Raw genomic sequence first — 20,715 nt, 5'->3', positions numbered from 1 at the left:
CAACTGCTGTGTCAGATTTCCAAAAAGCTTTACGGAAAAAGCAAACCATGCAATAATCTGAGGTCGGCACTCAGAGCAAAAATCAAGACAAAAATATATCCGCCATATTGTGCAGTCAACAGAAGTCAGAAATAACATTATAAACATTCACTTACCTTTGATGATCTTCATCAGAATGCASTCCCAGGAATCCCAGTTCSACAATAAAWGTTTGTTTTGTTCGATAATGTCCATCATTTATGTCCAAATTCCTCCTTGTTGTTCTAGCGTTCAGTACACTTTCCAAACTCACGACGCGCAGGCAAGTCCAACGGAAAGTACGGATAAAAAGTTTAAAAAGTTATATTACAGTCTGTAAAAACATGACAAACGAAGTATTGAATCAATCTTTAGGATGTTTTTAACATAATTCTCCAATAATCTTCCAACCAGAGAATTACTTTTTCTTCAGAAGATGAACATGATCAGGGCATGGTCAGCGCATGTTCAGCTCATGGCAGACCTTACTCAATCCCCTCTCATTCGGCCCCACCTCACAGTAGAAGCATCAGACAAGGTTATAAAGACTGTTGGCATCTAGTGGAAGCCTTAGGAAGTGCAACATTACCAATATCCCACTGTATCTTCAATAGGAGCTGAGTTGAAAATCGACCAACCTCAGATTTCCCACTTCCTGGTTGGATTTTTTCTCAGGTTTTTGCCTGCCATATGAGTTCTGTTATACTCACAGACATCATTCAAACAGTTTTAGAAACTTCAGAGTGCTTTCTATCCAAATATACTAATAATATGCATATTCTAGCTTTTATGGCTGAGTAGCAGGCCGTTTACTCTGGGCACGATTTTCATCCGGACGTGAAAATACTGCCCCCTACCCCAAAGAAGTTAACTAGGCAAGTCAGTTAAGAACAAATTCTTATTTACAATGATGGTCTACCCCAGCCAAACTTCCCCTAACCCGGATGACGCAGGGCCAATTGTGCGCCGCCCTATGGGATTCCCGATCACGGCCGGTTGTGATATAGTCCGGGATCGAACCTGGGTCTGTAGTGACGCCTCAAGCACTGCGATGCAGTGCCTTAGACCGCTGCGTTACTCAGGATCCCTTAATATACAGGGGGTACCGGTACCGAGTCAATGTGCGGGGGTACAGGTTAGTCAAGGTAATTTGTACATGTAGGTAGGGGTAAAGTAACCTTGCATAAATAATAAACAGCGAGAAGCAGCAGTGTAAAAACAAAGGCGGGGGAGGGGGGGGGGGGGTTCAGCATCAATGCAAATAGCATTTGATTAATTGTTCACCAGTCTGTTGAGCCTTTTGGACCTAGACTTGGTGCTCCGGTACCGCTTGTTGTGCGGTAGCAGAGTGAACAGTCTATGACTTGGGAGACTGGAGTCTTTTACAATGTTTGGGGCCTTCCTCTGACACCGCCTTTTATATAGGTCCTGGACGGCAGGAAGCTTGGCCCCAGTGATGCACTGGGCTGTATGCACTACCCTCTGTAGCGCCTTACGGCCGGATGCTGAGTACTTGCCATACCAGACGGTGATGCAACCGGTCAGGGTGCTCTCGATGGTGCAGCTGTAGAACCTTTTGAGGATCTGGGGACCCATGCCAAATCTTTTCAGTCTCCTGAGGGGGAAAAGGCATTGTCGTGCCCTTTTCATGACTGTCTTGGTGTGTTTGGACCAGGATAGTTTGTTGGAGATGCGGACCCTAAGGAACTTGACACTCTCGACCCGCTCCACTACAGCCACGCCGATGAGAATGTGGGAGTGTTCGGCTCTCCTTTTCCTGTAGTCCACGATCATCTCCTTTGTCTTGCTCACGTTGAGGGAGAGGTTGTTGTCCTGGCACCACACTGCCAGATCTCTGACCTCCTTCCTATAGGCTGTCTCATCGTTGTTGGTGATCAGGCCTACCCCTGTTGTGGCCACGCAGTCGTGGGTGAACAGGGAGTACAAGAGGGGACTAAGCATGCACCCCTGAGGGGCCCCCGTGTAGAAGATCAGTGTGGCGGATGTGTTGTTACCTACCCTTACCACCTGGGGGCGGCCCGTCAGCAAGTCCAGGATCCAGTTGCAGAGCGAGGTGTTTAATCCCAGGGTCCTTAGCTCAGTTATGAGCTTAGTGGGCACTATGGTGTTGAACTGAGCTGTAGTCTATGAACAGCATTCTCACATAGGTGATCCTTTTGTCCAGGTGGGAAAGGGCAGTGTGGCGTACAATTGAGATTGCGTTGGGGAGGCATGCAAATTGGAGTGGGTCTAGGGTTTTCCGGGATAATGGTGTTGATGTGAGACATGACCAGCCTTTCAAAGCACTTCATTGCTACCGACGTAAGTGCTACGGGCGGTAGTCATTTAGGCAGGTTACCTTCGCATTCTTGGGCACAGGGACTATGGTGATCTGCTTGAAACATGTAGGTACTACAGACTCATTCAGGGAGAGGTTGAAAATATCAGTGAAGACACTTGCCAGTTGGTCAGCGCATGCTCTGAGTACATGTCCTGGTAATCCGCCTACCCCCGCGGCCTTTGTGAATGTTGACTTGTTTAAATGTCTTGCTCACATCGGCTACGGAGAGCGTGATCACACAGTCGTCCGGAACAGCTGATGCTCTCATGCATGCTTCAGTGTTGCTTGCCTCGAAAGCGAGCGTAAAAAGGCATTTAGCCCATCTGGTAGGCTCGCGTCACTGGGCAGCTCATGGCTGGGTTTCCCTTTGTAGTCCGTAATAGTTTGCCACATCCGACGAGCGTCAGAGCAGGTGTAGTAGGATTCAATCTTAGTCCTGTATTGACACTTTGCCTGTTTGATGGTTCGTCTGAGGGCATAGCGGGACTACTTATAAGCGTCCGGATTAGAGTCCCGCTCCTTGAAAGCGGCAGCTCTAGCCTGTGTCCCCCCTTATGAACCTGGTCTTCCTGAACCAGGAACATCAGGTTCATAAGCTGTTTAGATGACAACTTGCAGCCATAGCGAAGGGTATGTGAGAGACACTTTGTGTGTACAGTATGTGTGTGCAAGGAGGAGAGGAGAGAAAATTAGTTCAAATAAGGGCATCACGCTATAAAATCTCAGAGCTACAGGGAGGGCTGCTACTCCCTGTCCCACACAAACTCAAGCCCAAGTTCATGTCAATGGATACCAATGTTTTTTCAGTGACAGTAAGGGAGCGGTCTCTCCAAACAGTGTGTTGTTTATTAGTCAGACCTGATGTAATGAAGAGAGAGAAAAAGAGAAGAGAAGGGAGGGAAGCGGGCTGCTTTTTTCAAAGGTCAGAAATCCAATGTGTGCCCAGGAGACAAACACACACGCTCACATCAGGATAGAAAATAATAAGGTATTTGAGGTAGATATGTACATGAAGGCAGGGTAAAGTCACACACACACACACACACACACACCACACGCACACACACACACACACACACACACACACACACACGGCACTGCTCTCCCCCTCAGATAGACAGAAGAATGGGTGAAGAAAAGGTGAGGTGTCTATCTACTGTAACCTTCCTCCCTCATCATACAGCCTAGTAGCTGTACATCCTAGAGCAGGATCAACACTACAGACCACCAACGAACTATCATGGTCCAAACACACCAAAACAGTCATGAAGAGGGCACGACAACACCTTTTCCCCCTCAGGAGACTGAAAAGATTTGGCATGGGTCCCCAGATCCTCAAAAGGTTCTACAGCTGCACCATCAAGAGCATCCTGACCAGTTGCATCACTGGGGCCAAGCTTCCTGCCATCCAGGACCTATATACTAGGCAGTGTCAGAGGAAAGCCCCAAAAAGATGTCAAAGACTCCAGTCACCCAAGTCATAAACTGTTCTCTCTGCTACCTCACGGCAAGCGGTACCAGAGCACCACGTCTAGGACCAAAAGGCTCCTTAACAGCTTCTACCCCCAAGCCATAAGACTGCTGAACAATTAATCAAATGGCCACCCGGACTATTTTCATTGACCCCCCCCTCTCAGTTAATTATCTATCCATAGTCACTTTACAAATGACCTCATCTAACCTGTACCCCTGCACATTGACTAGGTACCGGTACCCCCTGTATATACCCTGCACATTGACTCGGTACCAGTACCCCCTGTATATACCCTGCACATTGACTCGGTACCGGTACCCCCTGTATATACCGCTGCACATTGACTAGGTACCGGTACCCTCTGTATATACCCTGCACATTGACTAGGTACCGGTACCCCCTGTATATAGCCTTGTTATTGTTACGTACTTTTCTTGTGTTACATTTAGATTAGATTTTTTTACTTTAGTTTATTTAGTAAATATTTTGTTTTTACACTGCTGCTACTCGCTGTTTATTATCTATGCATAGTCACTTTACCCCTACCTACTTGTACAAATGACCTCGCACATTGACTCGGTACCGGTACCCCCTGTAAATAGCCTCGTTATTGTTATTTTATTGTGTTACTTTTTATTATTTTTTACTTTAGTTTATTTGGTAAATATTTTCCTAACTCTTTCTTGAACTGCAGTGTTTGTTAAGGGCTTGTAATTAAGCATTTCACGGCAAGGTCTACACCTGTTGTATGTGAGAAATAAAGTTTGATTTGATCTGATTTACAGTAAGTCACTACATTCCAGAGCACATAGAACGTATTGGCACAAGATGTGGAATCAATGCAGAGGTTCCATCAAGATACTCTACAGCTCTCATCACACTGTCTGGTGTAATGTATGAACATATAGGGGCCATATTGTCAGGACCCTGGTGTGACATCAGACAAAAGGAAGGATTCAGAAGCCCTTTTCTGGCTCTGCTAGTAGGAAATGACAGAAGCCTCAAGCATTTCCCCCAGAGACAGGAAGACAGAAAGACTATGAAGGAGGCGCTGAGCTGGTTGGTAAATACTTCATGATCAGTGTTGGGGAGTAGCTAACTACATGTAGTTCAACTAGTCATTTCATTACATTCTGCTGTAGCTTGGTGGTAGTTGAACTAGATTCAAATCTTGGTAGTGTTGGTAGTCTTTTTTTATCATGTAGTGGTGTAGCTAACTACTGGAACTACATACTACTTTTTTAGCAAACATTTTAATAAAATATTGGTGAAGTAGGCAATAACTATTTTTTGACATTAAAACCGCACAATTCACACTTGAAACCGTTTTTGTGTTTAATAGGCTAAATTACACATCTGACTCCAGAGTGATCTATTTTTGCAATTTGTAGTCTATGACATTTCAGATTTAGATGTGACATTTTTTTCACAAGGTAGTTTGGATGTAGTGAACTTCCTTTGAAAGTAGCTTAGTTTCAGTAAACTATATTTGTATATGGGTAGCTTTAGTGTTGCTTAACTTCTTCCAGTGTGAGGTGAATGGTCGTTTCCCCCAAAACTGTTCACAATACTAAATTAGTGAGTTTGTTTCATAGGGAAAGAGAGAGGGAGGGAGAGACAGAGAGAGGGAGGGAGAGAAAGAGAGAGGGAGAGAGAGGCAGAGACAGAGAGGAGGGAGAGACAGAGAGGGAGGGAGAGAGAGAGGAGGGAGAGACAGAAGAGGGAGGGAGAGAAGAGAGGGAGACAGAGAGAAGGGGAGAGAGGGAGGGAGAGACAGAGAGAGGGAGGGAGAGACAGAGAGAGGGAGGGAGAGACAGAGAGAGGGAGGGAGGGAGAGACAGAAAGAGGGAGGGAGAGGGAGAGAGAGGGAGGGAGAGACAGATGTATCATAAAGTTGCACAGGGTTTTGAACTTCTGACCCTCCCCATGTTGTCTCTAGTGCTTATGTCTATAAAAGGACCAGGTTGTCATCACATATCTGAGCGACTGACAGAAGTCAGGGCTTCTGCTTTATTTACCTACTGGAGTATTAGTTCTGCCCCAAGGGTTGAAAGAAACGGTATGGTCTGTGCTAGAGTACCCGAGGCATCTAAAGATCGGACTTAACCTCTCTGAATAAGTCAAAGTCTCAAACTGTGTGACTCTCCTTCTTGCCTTGCTAATGATTAGCATTCCAGACATTTTCCTTGAGACTGGAGACTTCAAATGTGACATATTTTCAGTGACTATACTTATAATGCTGATAACATTACCCCCAATGACTCCCATAATATGAGTAACATCCATTCTAACTATCCACAGGGCGACAACATAAAGCTCACATATATTTAGCCTGCCCTCATCCCATAGATCCCTTCATGGCACAGAGTTCTCATGCCTGCCAGCATATTTCACTTTGCATAATACACTTCCCCCACACTAAAATAGTCCAGGGTCTCTGAGCCACTGTCTACTACCACACCATGACAGCATGCACTGTAGCAGAAAACAGCCAATAGTCTATTCATGTCAAATAACTCTATTGAGTTCAGACATCGAACTGTTTCTAATCATCAAACTGTTCATAATACCAGAAGTGTTCCTAATCATCAAACTGTTCCTAATACCAGAATTGTTCCCAATAATCAAACTGTTTCTAATACCAGAATTCTTCAAATTCTTCACATTTCCAACAAGCATTTATCAATCAATCAAATGTATTTATAAAGCCCTTTTTACATCAGCAGATGTCACAAAGTGCTGTACAGAAACCCAGCCTAAAACCCCAAACAGCAAGCAATACAAACAAAGGTCAACCACAGTCAAATGTGATAACTCTAAACCCTTAATCAACTGAGTGGGTTTAATCCACCAAATAATGTACACTACTCAGAAGCTATACAGATCTTTAATGCCATGGATCACACAGGTGATTTCAGAGATCCACACTAACAATCCACTCAATCCTGTCACACACACCTCCTCCCCCAGTGTGTGTGTATCATGGCTCCCGGACTTACAAGCGTGCGTAGAAGTCACAGAACTCCTTGTAGACTTTGACATCGCTGCGTCTCCTCTGAGACTTGGAGACGGGCAGCTCTGCCTCCCCACCGTTGGCATGACGATAACCGTTGAACTCCGCAGGGTGTGGTTCAGGGTCCTGGGCCTTCCCATTCTCCAGGATGGTGGTGGGCTGTGGCTGACTCTGAACCTGTACCTCCATACGACACGACTCGGTAGTCCAAATACTAGTTAGTACAAGCTCCCAGTCCAACACACCCTTCCCCGGCCCTATCCAAATACAGGCTCTTTCCCAAACACTCAGTCCTACAACAATCCAATCCAAAAAGTAGGAGTAGTCTAGAAAGAGATGGCCTGAGCAGCACTGAGACAGAGAAGAAGACTGTCTGACTGCCCTGACTTCACACAGATCCCTGATTTACCTCCCTCCCTCTCTCTCTCTTTTTATCTCCCTTGCTCATACTCTCTCATTCCATTTCACCCTCCCTCAACTGTCTCTCTCACATGCAGGTTGGCATTTATGGTAATGAATTTTGCCCTGGAGGCAGCTCTGCAGAGTGGTCACTAGCTAGCACAGCAACAAAATCATAAAATCTGATTTTAAACCTAACCTTAACCACAATGCTAACCCTAATGCCTAACCCTAACCTTCAATTAAGGACAAAAAAGGTCATTTTTGCAATATAATACATTTTGACTTTGCAACTGGCCCATCTAACGGACAGAGGTCACTGTGCCACTGGACACATACACACACACACGCACACACACCAGTGGGGGCTGCTGAGGGGAGGATGGCTCATAATAATGTCTGGAATGGATTCAATGGAATGGTATTAACCACATGGAAACCACCTCTTTAATGTGATTGATAACACTCCATTGACTCCATTCCAGCCATTATTATGAGCCGTCCTCCCCTCAGCAGCCCCCACTGACACACACACTTCTACATTATCACTCATGGAGATATGTTGTGATTTCTCACTTCCAGGAGAGAAACAGATGGTTTGGCTAAAGTCATATGTGTGTGTGTGTGTGTGTGTATGTGTGTGTGTGTGTGTGTGTGTGTGTGTGTGTGTTGTGTGTGTGGTGTGTTGTGTGTGTGTGTGCGCGCGTGCGTGCGTGTGCGTGCTGTGTGTGTGTGTGCTCAGGGAGATCCACCACATGGATCCGAGTCAGAAACGCTACAGGCTGAGTTGAGCAACTCAGTGTTTTGCTCAAGAGAGATTAAGGAATGAAACATGCACTCTGCAATATGAACATAAATATTTTTTAACCTTTATTTAACTAGGCAAGTTTAAGAACAAATTCTTATTTTCAATGACAGCCAAGGAACAGTGGGTTAACTGCCTGTTTATGGCAGAACGACTAATTTTTACCTTGTCAGCTCGGGGATTCGATCTTGCAACCTTTCGGTTACTAGTCCAACGCTCTAACCACTGGGCTACCTGCCGCCCATATAACATTAATCTCATCCATATTATGCCATTTTTTATCTACTGAATAAACACTTCACAAGCATTTACAAATCAAAGTGACTGATAGTTGTTTATGTGGCTAAACTCATCACATCTTACCAGGGGTGCAACTGTCACTGGGGACGGGGGGTTCCCTCCACATTAGAAATTTCATTTTTGTCCCATTTTATCATTGGAATGTGATACAAAACAAGGCTACGGGGTGCTTTAGGACCATGCAGATGCCCTCTAGCGGTCGGGCAGGCTGTTTGTATATATAGAAACAAAGTTGCACCCCTACATCTTCCTGCTCTGACCTCCTTAAAAACCTTTTCTCTAATAGGGGGGGGGGGGGGGGGCTATTTTCACTTTGTAAAAATCGTGCCCAAATTAACTGCCTCGTACTCTATTCTAGCTCGTACAATATGCATATTTTTATTACTATTGGATAGAAAACACTCTCAAGTTTCTAAAACCGTTTGAATTATACTTGTGAGTAAAACAGAACTCATTTTGCAGCAAACTTCCTGACAGGAAGTGAAAAATCTGAAATCGAGGCTCTGTTCCAGGGCTTCCTATTAATTTGCCTGAAATCTATGGATATACATGCAATTCATACGCCTTCCACTAGATGTCAACAGGCAGTGGGAGGTGGAATGGGGTGTCTAGCTTGATCTGAGTCCGAACAAGAGTTTTTGGAATGACGTGACTGGAAATTTCATTGTCTTCGAAGGCGCGAGAAGGAACCCCAGATTGCCTTCTGAAAAGCTTTCGGTATACACGTTAGATATCTCCGGCTCTGATTATATTTGATAGATGTGATAAAACATCATAAAGTAGTTTTTTTTCAACCGAGTTGTATCAGTTTATTGAACGTTTATTGCGAGTTTTGGAATTTTCTTTCTTTGCGTCAAGTGAAGTTGGGCACGTTTGCGCCACATGGCTAGCTATGGTTGTTAATTCGACAGGCGAAGAGGACATTCTAAACCAAACAACGATTTATTCTGGACAAAGGACTCTTGTACAAGATTCTGATGGAAGCTCAGCAAAAGTAGGAACCATTTATGATGTTATTTCGTATTTCTGTGGAAATGTTTAGTCCTATATCCAGCGTTTTGGCGGGCGCTGTCTCGCTATAACGTAAGCTGTATGTCGTACTAAAGTTATTTTAAAAAATCTAACACAGGCGTTGCATTAAGAACTAGTGTATCTTTCATTTTGCTGTACAACATGTATTTTTTAGTAAAGTTTTTGATGAATTATTGATTAGATAACAAAATTTATCTCGGACAATTTTGTGCAGTTTGGCTACGTATTCACATTGTAAAACCACGATTTGTACCGCTAAATATGCACATTTTCGAACAAAACATATATGTATTGTGTAACATGATGTTATAGGACTGTCATCTGATGAGTTTGTCAAGGTTAGTGAATAATTTAATATCTTTTGCTGGTTTTTGCGATCGCTACCTTTTGCTGCTGATAAATGCATTTGTGTGGTTGGCTATTGTGGTAAGCTATATAATGCTATATTGTGTTTTCGCTGTAAAACACTTAAAAATTTGAAATATTGGCTGGATTCACAAGATGTTTATCTTTCATTTGCTGTACACCATGTATTTTTCATAAATGTTTTATGATGAGTATTTAGGTATTTCACGTTGCTCTCTGTAATTATTCTAGCTGCTTTGGTGATATTTTTGATTGTAGCTGCAATGTAAAACTATGATTTATACCTCAAATATGCAAATTTTTCGACTGTCATCTGATGAAGTTGTTTCTTGGTTAGTGACTAATTATATCTCTATTTGGTCGGTTTTGTGATAGCTACCTATGCGGTAAAAAAATTGTGAAAATATGTGGTTGAGTCTTTTGCTATTGTGGTTAGCAAATAGAAATACATATTGTATTTTCGCTGTAAAACATTAAAAAAATCGGAAACGATGGCTGGATTCACAAGATGTGTATCTTTCATTTGGTGTCTTGGACTTGTGATTTCATGATATTTATATGCTAGTATTTACTTGTGGCGCTATGCTAGGCTATGCTAGTCAGCTTTTTTACTGATGAGGATGCTTCCGGATCCGGGATGGTGACAAAGTAGAAGTTAACTAAATGACACTTCTACACCACCAAAAGGCCAGGAGCATAAATGTACAGGAGATGTTCAAATAACTCTGATTCAGTGGGAACATATTCATCCTCTGTAAGAAAAACGATTTATCCGGATGAAACCCTCTTCTGTCCATTTACTTTAAAGCTAGGGCAGTGTTCCCACTGCAAATCTCAACGCTGTGTGGCAGCCTGTGTCTCTCTAGAGTGGAGTACTGTGGACATGTGTGTCTCTCCACAGAGTCTCTACCAGAGACTATAAACCAGGAGTGCACAGCCATTCCTCTCTCTGCTATTCCAGCCTGTTTCCATCATTCCACAAATAGACGCCCAGGAAAGTATCATGTCCAAAATAGGCGCTGGCAGCTGACGCCAGCCCCCGTGTGTGTGTGTGTGTGTGTATGGGGCGGGAGGGCAGTTTTTCCCTCTTCCTGTCCCTGGTGTGTGTCCTACTGCTAGGTGCACATTCACATATTACTCCCATTAAAACTACCAGGAGAAAGAAGGCCTCACAGGAAAACAAATCCCTAAAACAGACTGGGAAACACTGGTGTTAACTGACAGGACTATGGGACGGAAGGCGGGACCAAAACAGGAAACACTCTGAGCTGACTTCCTAATAACAGCACACTGATTATACTGAGGAGAGGAGGAGCATTTCCATGTGTTCATGTCTCTGTTCATGTGGTCATGTCTCTGTTCATGTGGTCATGTCTCTGTTCATGTGGTCATGTCTCTGGTTCATGTGATCAGTCTCTGTTCATGTGGCTCATGTCTTCTGTTCAGTGGTCATGTCTCGTTCATGTGTCATCGTCTTCTGTTCATGTGGTCATGTCTCTGTCATGTGGTATCTAATTGTTCTCATGTCTCTGTTTCGGTCATGTCTCTGTTCATGTGGGTCCATGTCTCTGTTTCTGTGTCCATGTCTCTGTTTCATGTGGCTCATGTTCTGTTCATGTGGTCATGTTCTCTGTCATGTGGTATCGCCTCTGTTCATGTGGCATGTCTCTGTCATGTGGTCATGTCTCTGTTCATGTCATGTTCTGTCATGTGGGTTATGTTCTGTTCTGTGATCATGTCTCTGTTCATGTGTCATGTCTCTGTTCATGTGGTCATGTCTCTCTGTTCGTTGATCATGTCCTCTGTTCAGTGTGGCATGTCTTGTTCAATGTGGTCATGTCTCTGTTCATGTGTCATGTCCTGTTCAGTGGTCATGTTCTGTTCATGTGTCATGTCTCTGTCATGTGGTCATGTCTCTGTCCATGTGGTCATGTCTCTGTTCATGTGGTCATGTCTCTGTTCATCAGTTTGTCATGTGTCATGTCCTTGTTCATGTGATCATGTCTCTGTTCATGTGTCATGTCTCTGTTCATGTGGTCATGTCTCTGTTCATGTGGTCATGTCTCTGTTCATGTGGTCATGTCTCTGTTCATGTGGTCATGTCTCTGTTCATGTGGTCATGTCTCTGTTCGTGGTCATGTCTCTGTTCATGTGGTCATGTCCTCTGTTCATGTGGTCATGTCTCTGTTCATGTGGTCATGTCTCTGTTCATGTGGTCATGTCTCTGTTCAGTGTTCATGTCTCTGTCATGTGGTCATGTCTCTGTAATGTGGTCATGTCTCTGTTCATGTGGTCATGTCCTCTTATTCATGTCTCTGTATGTGGTCATGTCTCTGTTCATGTATCATGTCTCTGTTCATGTGGTCTCATGTCTCTGTTCATTGTGTCATGTCTGTAATGTCTTCTGTTCATGTGTTTCATGTTCTGTTTATGTGATATGTCTCTGTTCATGTGGTCATGTCTCTGGTATGCTCTCTGTTCATGTGTCATGTCTCTGTTCATGTGTCATGTCTCTTGTTCATGTGTCATGTCTCTGTTCATGTGGTCATGTCTTGGTCATGTCTCTGTTATCTTGTCTCTGTTCATGTGTTCATGTCTCTGTTCATTGGTCATGTCTCTGTTCATTGTGTTATGTCTCTGTTCATGTGATCATGTCTCTGTTATGTGGTCATGTGGTCATGTCTCTGTTATGTGTTCATTCTCGTTCATGTGTCATGTCTCTGTTCATGTGATCATGTCTCTGTTCATGTGGTCATTTGTGGTCATGTCTCTGTTTCATGTGTTCATGTCTCTGTTCATGTGATCATGTCTCTGTTCATGTGATGCATGTTCTGCTGTTCATGTCTCTGTTCATGTGATCATGTCTCTGTTCATGTGGTATGTCTCTGTTCATGTGTCATGTCTCTGTTCATGTGATCATGTCTCTGTTTCATGTGTCATGTTCTGTTCATGTGTTATTGTGGTCATGTCTCTGTTCATGTGTCATGTCTCTGTTCATGTGGTCATGTCTCTGTTCATGTGATCAATGTCTCTGTTCATGTGATCATGTCTCTGTTCATGTGTATGTCTTGTTCATGTGCCATGTCTCTGTCATGTGGTCATGTCTCTGTTATTGTCATGTCTCTGTATTGTGATCATGTCCTCTGTTCATGTGTTCATGTTCTGTCTGTGGTCATGTCTGTTCATGTTTTGTGTCATGTCTCTGTTTTCATGTGGTCATGTCTCTGTTCATGGTGTATGTTCTCTGGTTATTGTTGATCATGTCTCGTGTTTGTGTCATGTCTCTGTTCATGTGGTCATGTCTCTGTTTATGTGGTCATGTCTCTGTTCATTGTGGTCATGTCTCTGTTTCATGTGGTCATGTCTCTGGTAATGTGGTCATGTCTCTGGTAATGTGGTCATGTCTCTGTTCATGTTGTCATTTCTCTGGTAATGTGGTCATGTCTCTGGTAATGTGGTCATTTCTTGTAATGTGGTCATGTCTCTGGTAAGTGGCTTTCTCTCCTGCAGGTTGAATCCAGGGATATCCCAACAACATGCAGACAAAGGAGGCTCCAGTAAAAAGACTCAGGACAGGCAACTACGAGAAATGCCCTGCCCTGGGGTCTGCAGTACAGAGAGAATCCCTGCCACCTGGGGGTCTACAGTACAGAGAGAATCTCTGCCACTGGGGTCTGCAGTACAGAGAGAATCTCTGCCACCTGGGGGTCTGCAGTACAGAGAGATCCTGCCACTGGGTCTGCAGTACAGAGAGAAACCCTGCCACCTGGGGGTCTACAGTACAGAGAGAATCCTGCACTGGGGGTCTACAGTACAGAGAGAATCCCTGCCACCTGGGGTCTACAGTACAGAGAGAAACCTGCCACCTGGGGTCTCGTACAGAGAGAACCCTGCACTGGGGGTCTACAGTACAGAGAGAAACCTGCCACCTGGGGGTCTGCAGTACAGAGAGAATCCCTGCCACCTGGGGTCTAACAGTACAGAGAGAATCCTGCCACCTGGGAGTCTACAGTACAGAGAGAAACCCTGCACCTGGGGGTCTACAGTACAGAGAGAATCCCTGCCACTGGGTCTACAGTACAGAGAGACACCCTGCCACCTGGTGGTCTACAGTACAGAGAGAAACCTGCCACTGGTGTCTACAGTACAGAGAGAAAACCCTGCCACCTGGGGTCTGAGTACAGAGAGAACCCTGCCACTGGGGTCTACAGTACAGAGAGAATCTCTGCCACCTGGGGGTCTACAGTACAGAAGAGAACCCTGCCCACCTGGGTCTGCAGTACAGAGAATCCCTGCCACCTGGGGGTCTACAGACAGAGAGAAACCCTGCCACCTGGGGGTCTGCAGTACAGAGAGAATCCCTGCCACCTGGGGTCTGCAGTCAGAGAGAATCCCTGCCACCTGGGGGTCTACAGTACAGAGAGAACTCTGCCACCTGGGGGTCTGCAGTACAGAGAGAATCTCTGCCACCTGGGGTCTGCAGTACAGAGAGAATCTCTGCCACCTGGGGGTCTGCAGTACAGAAGAAACCCTGCACCGGGGGTCTACAGTACAGAGAGAAACCTGCCACCTGGGGGTCTGCAGTACAGCAGAGAATCCCTGCCACCTGGGGGTCTGCAGTACAGAGAGAACCTGCCAACCTGGGGTCTGCAGTACAGAGAGAACCCTGCCACCTGGGGGTCTGCAGTACAGAGAAACCCTGCCACCTGGGGTCTGCAGTACAGAGAGAACCCCGCCACCTGGGTCTGCAGTACAGAAAGAAACCCTGCCACCTGGGGGTCTGCAGTACAGAGCAGAAACTCTGCCACCTGGGGGTCTGCAGTACAGGAGAACCCTGCCACCTGGGGGTCTGGCAGTACAGAGAGAATCCCTGCCACCTGGGGGTCTGCAGTACAGAAAGAAACCCTGCCACCTGGGGGTCTGCAGTACAGAGAGAATCTCTGCCACCTGGGGGTCTGCAGTACAGAGAGAATCTCTGCCACCTGGGGGTCTGCAGTACAGAGAGAGGTGACAGGAAACATTCCAGGAGGCAGGAGTTTAGACTGCACTGAGAGAAAAGTGAGGTGTTGTTATGATGATGATGACAATAAGCAGCTTTAGATGGATTCTACATCAATACAGAGATAATAAAAACATCTGATAATGTCAAAGGAAGACTTTGCTGTGTCCGAAGAGAGACAAAATGATCTTTGAGCCAGTATAAAGGTTTCTCCCCTGGGCTATATCCAACTGTCTGTGGATACATGATAGGATGAATAACTGTTTAGACAGATGCTTAGCTAGGCCTATTGGGAGGGTAAGCCATTACAAACAGTCACTCTGGGGTTAGTTTGTCTAGTGCATTTTCTAGAGTAAATACATAGACTGCCAAGACCTGTATTACAACACACAATAACACACTACAAACTGCAACAACACACACAGCACTGGTGAGATAACTAAATTAGCTACTTGACAGATGTGTTGTCAGAGTAACAGGCATGGTAATACAAAGTCAAACGGAATAGCAGTATAAATCACTATGGCGATGGTACAATATTTCCTGTTGGCGAGAAAGTGGTGCAACAGCACAGCTGCAAGGTGTCATTGCTCAACCAGAATACTCCACGCCTTCGTCAGGGCCCAGAGGCAGGGTTCTGCAATATCCTTCCACACTCTTCCAGGCAGCGCCAGGCCAGACTGTCTCAAACTAACCTAGCCACAGGCTCAGAAATGATCTCCCCAGGCCTCCTATACCTTCCAAATCTTTTCCCAGGGCCTCAGGTCATCCTGGCTAACCCTGGCACCCCAAGAATCTTCCAAGCTTCCAGGCTAAGTATTTCTAAAACCAGTCATTGTTTAGTTGTGATAGCCATCTAACAGTCCAACACCACAGTAGCTGTGCATTTGCCCTCCCTGCCAGAGGTGAGGAATGAGTTCTGTCAAGTATGTTTCCTGGATAATGCAGAGGCGGTTATGGTCTCAGCGAGGGCTAGGTACACAGATCAGACTGGACCTACTGGCTAAGGCTGCTAGGCTGCTAGCACTAAGGAGAATGCTAACCAAACAAACCCCCTTCTCCTGCTGCACTGTGTCAACAGTAGCCATGGTAATGGGTAAATATAAAGGCTGTTAGCACAACTACTAGGGGGAAACCTGTGGCTGAGCAGCTCAAAACAATGCTCAGAAAAGTGGAAGAAAGAGTACTCTAGGTGATCTCTGTAGACATGTTAATTCCCTTTGTGCTAAGTGTACTGAATCTCAAACATTAGCAGATAGTTCCTCCCTGTTTTCCCTTTGTTCCCAACATCCCAAAACCTCCGCCCTGCCCCTCTGCCCTACTGGCATGACTCCACTGTTCCATTTCCTGCTGAGGGCAGAGTGAGAGGAGGAGGAGAGGGGAGGGTTTGGGAGTATGTGTGACAACCTGGGAAGCAAGCTGCGTGGTCATGAGTCAGTGAAGGTCACATCACATGGCAGGGACACACCACTACAACCAAAGACGTCACAGAGACCAGGTGACTTTATGGTCTGGTCTGTCACTATCTCAATTCTGCCGACCAAGCACTTCAGTGCATCATGTTTAGCAGTGAAGGCTGGTGTGTGTGTGTGTGTGATAGTGATGCGCGGGTTGACTCATAACCTGCAGTCCCCGCGGTTATATCCTCGGGGGGGGCGGGTTGACTCATAACCTGCAGTCCCCGCGGTTATATCCTCGAGGGGGAGGGGGGGGGGTTGACTCATAACCTGCAGTCCCCGCGGTTTATTCTCGGGTGGCGTGCAGGTTGATAAAGAGAAAAATCCATAAATGTATCATTCTCATACAATTTACATCTATGACTACATTGAGGTTTTTATTTCATTGTTTTAGGCTGTCTGGCATTTTTGCGTAAGCCTAAGCTAGAGCCTAACTGTAGCGCGGCAAATTATAAACATAGTTGACTAACAAATAGCATATCTAAAATGTTATTTTAAGGCAGAAACATATCTAAATGAGGCAAAACAATCCTGCACCCTCCGTTCAAAAAAGTTACAGCACATTTTCTATAGTAGCGGATTAGGTTGGATATATCACAATATCACATATAGTCGGGTGTTGCGGATGTGTTATTCGAATTGCGGTGGGTGCAGGTGAAAATCCACTACTGTGTGATATGAATATAATGGCTGTCCCTTGGGAGAGATGCAGTGTATTCTCTCTCTCCTCTTATGTCTCTGCAGCTCTATGTTGTTGTTCTCAGGTCACCTCTAAAAAGAGCTTCGTCGGCATTCCTGACATTACAGACTGTCTAATCACTGGCATGACAGGGGTGGAGAGAGAGGGAGATATGGGGCGAAGCGAGATAGAGGGAGATTGAAGAGAGAGAGGGAGGAAGAAGGCGGAGAGGGAGAGAAAGAAAGCAACAGAAACCCTTTACTCCAAACAGAAAATGTTTTGCAACAAAACCATTTCTATGTCTATCTATTTCTATTGGACAATATCAGGTGGTCCCTCCCCGTTTTGTTTGCTCTGTTTTCTTCATTTGGTTCTTAAAATGTAATCGTTTTTATTATGTATACACTCTACACTTTACTTTCACACTCATACAGTACACACAGGCCTCTACTTCACACTCATACAGTCCACAGGCCTCTCTACAACCATACAGTAACACAAAGCTCTACTTACAGACATACAGGAACACGGCCTCTACTTCACACTCAAAGTACACATAAGGCCTCTACTTCACACTCATACAGTACACACAGGCTCTACCAACTCACACAGTACACAAGGCTCTATTCACACTCATACAGTACACACAGGCCTCCTTCACCTATACGTACACAGGCCTATCTCACACTCTACAGTAACACAGGTTACTTTCACACTCATACAGTACACAGCATTACACTCGACAGGAACCGGCCTCTACTTCACACTCATACCGCTAGCACACTGCGGCTCTACTTCAACTCATACAGTACACACAAGGCCTCTACTTCAACTCATACAGTACAACAAAGCTCTACTCACACTCATACAGTAACACGGCTCTACTTCACACTCAATACAGTCACAACCTCTACTTCACATCATACCAAGTACACACGGGGCTCTACTTCACACTCATACAGTACACACGGCCTCTACTCTCAACTCATACAGTACACACAGCCTCTACTCTTCACACTCATACAGTACACAAAGGCCTCTACTTCACACTCATACAGTACACAAAGGCCTCTACGTCACACTCCTACCAGTACACAAACGCCTACTTCACACTCATACAGTACACTGGCCTTCTACTTCACATTCATACAGTACACAACAGGCGCTCTACTTCACACTCATACAGTACCAAGAGGCCTCTACTTAACTCATACAGTAAGCCTCTACTTCACATCTACATATGACCAAAGGCTCTACTTCACTACTGCACGTACACACAGGCCTCGTACTTCACACTCATACAGTACACACAGGCTCTACTTCTCATCATTCAGTACAACCACAGGCTACCACTTTTTCAACCAAAGTACACAAAGGCCTCTATTCACACTCATCACAGTACACAGAAGCTCTAACTTACATTTTCATGACAGTACACACGCCTCTAACTTCACACTCATACATACACGCCTCATTAAACTACAGCAAGGCCTCTCTACTTCACACCATACAGTACACAAAGGCCTTCTATTCACACTCATACAGTACACTACACGGGCCTCTACTTACACTCATAACAGTAGCACAGCGCTCTACTTCACACTCCTAAGTACAGAAAGGCCTCTACTTTCACAACTCTAACAGTAACACAAAGCCTCTACTTCACACTCATAAGTTACGGACAAAGGCCTCTACTTCACACCACATCTATCACAAGTACACACAGGCCTCTCATCCATTCACACTCCATACAGACACAAAGGCCTCTAGCTTCACAACTTCACTACGTCACAAAGCGCTCGTACTCACACCTCATACAGTACACAAGGCCTCTACTTCACACATACGTACAGCTGTATCAACTAGTACAGACACAAGGCCCTCTACATTCACACTCATACAGTACACAAAGGCCTCTACTTCACTCATAACAGTACCCAAATGCCTCTTACTTCAACTCATAACAGTACACACAGGCCTCTACTTCACACTCAACATACCACACATCACTACCAGTTAACACACAGGCCTCTACTTCACACTCTCATGACAGGTACACAAAGAGCCTCTACTTCAACTCAACAGTACACAGTTACAACACGCATCATACACAAGGGCCTCTACTCACTCATCATGCAGATACAATTGGCCTCTATTCACACTCATACAGTACACACAAGGCCTTACTTCGATCACTCATTACAGTACACCAAGGCCTCTACTTCACTATACAGCACAGCTTACTTATATCAGAACACAGGGCTCTATTTCACACTCATAACAGTACACACAGCGCCCTCTACTCACACTTCACAGTACCGCAGGCTCACTTCACACTCACTACAGTATCACAAAGCGTTATTCCACACTCATTACAGTAACACAAAGGCTCTCACTCTACACTAATACAGGTACACACATGCTCCTACTATCACACTCATACAGTACAACAGAGGCCTCTACTTCACACTCGATACAGTACACAAAGCTCTACTCACACTCATCATACCAAGTCACTCACAGTCATACATACAGCGCCTCTACTTCCATCCTACGTAAACACAGGCCTCTACATTCACACTCATACAGTACACAAGGCTCTACTTACACTCATACAGACACAAAGCCAACAGACCGGTTCCTGCATGCTCTTCAACCACAAAGTCTTACAACAGATTGTGATTCAATCAATGGTTCCAAGACATCTTAGCCTTAATCATGCCCCCACTACAGTACCATTCTCGACCTTTTTCTGTTTCTCTGCAGAATGTCAATAAAGAGAAAAGCGTCACCTGAGGCAGTCAGGAGCTATGCTTCCTAGCTGTCAGTCTCTCCTGTCTGCGCTCTGTACTCTGATTAGACACGTCCTTCTAACGCAGAGAGTTCATCTCCTTCTCCTTCCCTCGTCCACCAGGGTTGAGAAATCCTCACAATAATCCTCCTCGGATGTGATTAGCTAACTCAAGGCCGACACGCAACAACCACCACTGTCCCCACCAGCTCCTCTCCAAGACACCCCAAACGCAAGCTCGCCTGGGAGCCCTAGACAGATCAGTCCCTGCTCGCCCTGGAAACAGCAGGCTACTACATTAACACACCTTCTATCTACGACATACACATCACCTCCAGGCACAACACCAAAAGGAATAACCTATCACGGGTGTGGTCTGTCAACGACACCTATCAAGCTCCTCGCATCTGCCCCCCTCCTCAGCCTCAGGGGCAGCGTAGAGATATAAGGAGATAAGGAGAAGAAAGGTAAAGGTAAGAGGCAGTTGTACCTTCAGCTCCCTGGCTTCCTCTATTGTCTTCCCCACTTTCTCCCCTCTCCCTCTTGCCCCTTCCACCTCTCTTGTCCCTTATGCTTGTCATCTTGCCAAAGCCTATCCCAAATGAACACTTTCCCATTGCTTGATAGGCAGTTGAAGTGCCCCCACTAGCCGGCCCTCGCTTTAGGGAGGCCCTAATTTCCGGTCAAATTCGTCAATTGCAGCACATTTTCGAAGATTTATGACCATAGTTAATATTCGAGACGAGATCCGAGCTGAAAAGTGGCTTAACAAATATCAATGGGGCCCTGCCGATGGTCAGCCCCTAAGGCACATGCCACTCGTGCAAGTCGGTATGGCCATAGATTACTACAAGTCTTTCGTGCGAGACTAACTATAATATTTGTTAGTTGACCAGATGGGGCCTAAATGAGTGACTGTCAGTAGACTGGACACAAATGAGGAAAAAACTTTTGAACACTCAACTAAATTTGTCAAAATATGGGCACCTTGGTGTATTTACTATCCTACTACAGTAAGTTGAGACCCCTCTGTGGTCCCAA

General features: G+C 45.2%; 1 protein-coding gene across 7 annotated transcripts in view; it reads right to left on the bottom strand.

The window, feature by feature from the left end:
* Positions 1 to 20,715, bottom strand: part of LOC111959684 (LIM and senescent cell antigen-like-containing domain protein 1) — an 83,071-nt gene that overhangs the window by 31,086 nt on the left and 31,270 nt on the right. Inside the window, exon 1 of one of the 7 annotated variants that reach the window (XM_023981443.2) lies at positions 19,676 to 19,726. The exons of 3 other annotated variants lie outside the window; for them this stretch is intronic. Coding sequence is in view for 3 of the 4 variants with exons in the window: in XM_023981438.2 (XP_023837206.2) it covers positions 6,833 to 7,035 (203 nt within the window). In the remaining variant the exon portion in view is untranslated. Of the gene's footprint in view, positions 1 to 6,832; positions 7,266 to 19,675; positions 19,727 to 20,715 lie in introns of those variants that run through there. 3 more of the 7 variants (XM_023981438.2, XM_023981436.3, XM_023981439.3) reach the window with 3 other exon arrangements.

The sequence above is a fragment of the Salvelinus sp. IW2-2015 genome, linkage group LG36 (assembly GCF_002910315.2).
Source record: "Salvelinus sp. IW2-2015 linkage group LG36, ASM291031v2, whole genome shotgun sequence".
Taxonomy (NCBI): Eukaryota; Metazoa; Chordata; class Actinopteri; order Salmoniformes; family Salmonidae; genus Salvelinus; species Salvelinus sp. IW2-2015.
This window is presented reverse-complemented; position numbering and strand designations above follow the sequence as displayed.